Source organism: Priapulus caudatus, unplaced genomic scaffold, assembly GCF_000485595.1.
Source record: "Priapulus caudatus unplaced genomic scaffold, Priapulus_caudatus-5.0.1 Scaffold254, whole genome shotgun sequence".
In the NCBI taxonomy this organism is placed as follows: domain Eukaryota; kingdom Metazoa; phylum Priapulida; class Priapulimorpha; order Priapulimorphida; family Priapulidae; genus Priapulus; species Priapulus caudatus.
The window spans coordinates 340,233-343,551 of NW_014577315.1; the positions used below are offsets into that span (position 1 = coordinate 340,233).

At 51.6% G+C, this 3,319-nt stretch overlaps 1 protein-coding gene across 1 annotated transcript in view; it reads right to left on the reverse strand.

The window, feature by feature from the left end:
- Window positions 1–3,319, reverse strand: part of LOC106808109 — a 50,589-nt gene that overhangs the window by 3,577 nt on the left and 43,693 nt on the right. The window contains exon 4 of the mRNA XM_014810684.1: window positions 1,338–1,512. Within this exon, the coding sequence (XP_014666170.1) occupies window positions 1,338–1,512 (175 nt within the window). The remainder of the gene's footprint in view (window positions 1–1,337; window positions 1,513–3,319) is intronic.

Sequence of the window (3,319 nt, forward strand, 5' to 3'; positions counted from 1 at the left end):
TAGAGGAGGGGGAGGAGGGACGCCTCTGCACCAGTAGAGGAGGGGGAGGATGGACGCCTATGTGTTGCTATCGATCGGCCAATCGAAAATCCCTTCACGTCAACTTTAGAGAAAAAAAGATTTCGAAAGAGAATTAAAACGACGTTATTTCATTAATATGCAAATGCGCTTTACTTTTTTCTCTTCTTCTCCGTTTTTTCCCCGTCAAAAGATAAACCACCGGCTGGTAAGACGTGATGGTAATTCGCCACCGTGTATATAAGGAAGCCGTGTATATGCTGCCGCCACCCATGCATTAACACCAATGATCGCATCGCATTCGTCGTAAACACATTCACGCGCGAGGGCGGAAGCGAACTAGAATTCAATAGCACGACGCATCGAGCCGATTTACTAACACGCACGCAGGAATTAGGCCGGCAGATATGTGCAATATTTAAGGGAATTGTGATTTTGATGATACAAGCATAAGCTTTGGCACTGTTAAAGCATGCCCTAATGAAGATTTTTGGCTATAGGATAATAGCAGCATCGCATATTTGTCCCATGGCAAGAATGGCGGCCATTTTCCAAGATGGCCGTCACCGGTTGATATTTTTTTACCAGTAGCTCAGGTTCTAGACTACCTAGGATCTTGCACACAGGCGCGTAGTATATCGGGTTACGGGAATATTCGTCAATACTTTTGCTTCATGAAAACGACGACGTGAGATCGGGGGTGAGGAGAAGGGTAAAAAATTCGGGGGAATATCGGATCGGTAGTGCGTGGTCAATGTCAACGCACATCTCATCGGGTTCCTGTATTATTGGGGGCTGGACGCTGGAGCGTAAAATTCCCTTGGGGGTAGGAGAAAAGAATGATTCGAGGTTTTTCGATAGTTGAACTCCGCGGGGGAACGAGAAACCGCTGCGGTGTACGAGGAATGTATCAATGTACAAAGGTACTCATCGTGTCTCAGCTACACACATATACGCACGCGCACGCGCACGCACACGCTCACGCACACACGCACACGCGAACACGCGCAGTTAGCCAGCTATGTACGTTCATACATCACACACTCGTATAGAAACCTATACCACACACCCATGCACGCACACACGCACACACGAACACACGCACGCACGCACGCACGCACGCACGTCACGCAAACACAAACATCGTACTGACGTACGAACGCACGCACACTGGCACATCACACACTCATAATAATAATAATAATCCATATTTTCGCTGTAAACATCACACGGCACGCGCGCCCATGACCCTCCCACCCACACCCACCCCACCCCCGCGTGCGTGCGTGCGTGCGTGTAGGAAGGCGTTGGCGACGTACGTTCAGGATCGGTGATGTGCGAACAGCCGACGTCTGCGGGCGTGTTGTACGGCAGCGGTACGGAGGCGTCGGCTGACACGCAGCGCTTCCAGATGCCCTGGCGGTAGCCGTCCGTCTCCAACCAGAATGTGCTCGCCAGACAGACGATGAGGAGGATGATTGTGATGCAGCAGCANAAAGAGAGAGAGAGAGAGAGAGAGAGAGAGAGAGAGAGAGATAGAGAGAGAGAGAGAGAGAGAGAGAGAGGTAGAGGTAGAGAGTGAAGGGGGAGAGGGAGGGTGAGAGAGGAAGAAATAGCTATAACACCATTACCGAAGGAGGTACCCTCAGGCCCACGCGTCCCCACCGTGCACAATAATATCACAGATTAAAAAATGAAACATCAAGATAAAATTCACTCCAATAAAGAAATTGTGATGAAAAAAACTTACAGGTGACGTCCTCATTATAGACTGGCAAATTTTAAAGTCAAGAAGAAGTGCTTATTAGCAATCCTGCAAGCCGATACATGACTCGATATAATTAATTTACTCTTCCTAAGCGCGTTAAAACAGCCAAGAACATTACCATATAATCAAGAATCCAAATATTATATTACCATATAATCTAAAAATTGAACACTGTATACCACAACGAAACACATGCACTGTATCGCGTAAAAAACACATAATTTAAACTTTGTAAAAGCCGGAAAACGAAGCGCGCGTGCACGCATAAATTATTATCATCATAATGCAGCAAAAATTCGAAGGCAGTCGTTAAATCACAGAATGCCGCGGAATTAGAGTGCCGGGCTTTTTTGCAGCGCGCTCGCTTTTGGCTTCTCAACTCGCGGGCCGTGACACGTCACGTGATCGCGTGCGTGCGTGCGTGCGTCCACCTATCTCGCACGTACGCGAAACGGAATTAAATTTACACGACCGTCTATCGCAGGCGACGGATCCGGAAGTCGCTTGTTTACGTCGCTATAATGATTACAGCGATCGGGGAAATTTTTCAGTAACCGCGCTGGTGTTGTTCATCCGGCGTTTATTGTTTTCATTATTGAATAATAAACGTATACGTCCGCCGAGAAACATCGAGAGATTGTTAAACGAAAGCTCCTCTTCCTCCCTCTTCCCTCACGTCTCCCCTGCCTCCTTCCCATCCCCTGCCTCCTCCCTCCCATCCCCTCGCCTCCTCCCTCCCATCCCCTGCCTCTTCCCTCCCATCCCCTGCCTCCTCCCTCCCACCCCCGACGTTCATGCCCCCGAGTTGCGCCCCCGAGGGTAGACAGCAAGACGATGCTTCATATTAAGTATGCGGCGTTGGTCAAGTGCTAGTACTTAACGTGGGTTCTCTCTCGCTCTCCGTTCCTGCATTCACGGAGAGGTGCGCTCGCGAATTGATGATGCCGAGAGAGGGTGGTAAGGGGGCTTCGACTGCCTAATTGGATTTCCTCTGAATGCGGCCGAGGGCACATTGACGGCAGAGCGTGAGCCTTCTTGTCTGAGTACCGACTAGTACTAAGCTTGCATGATCGTAGTGGACCCAGAAGGACGCGAAGGAGGACGTAGAAAGAACGCGATGGGAATATGAATGAGGCATCGGCACTTATTCCGATCTAGGTGATCTGGGCGAGAGAAGAGGAGGAGGTGGGACGCCTACATAACAGGAAGGGAGAGGAGGGGAGGGGGACGCCTGTAGAGCAGGGGGAAGGGAAGGGGGAGGGGGACGCCTGCGGAGCAGGGGAGGAGAGGAGAACGGCTCCAGAGCAGGTGGAGGGTCGACGCCTCTGGACCAGGAGAGGAGGGGGAGGAGGGACGCCTCTGGACCAGGAGAGGAGGGGGAGGAGGGACGCCTCTGGACCAGGAGAGAGGGGGAGGAGGGACGCCTCTGCACCAGGAGAGGAGGGGGAGGAGGGACGCCTCTGCACCAGGAGAGGAGGTGGAGGAGGGACGCCTCTGGACCAGGAGAGGAGGTGGAGGAGGGACGCCTCTGGA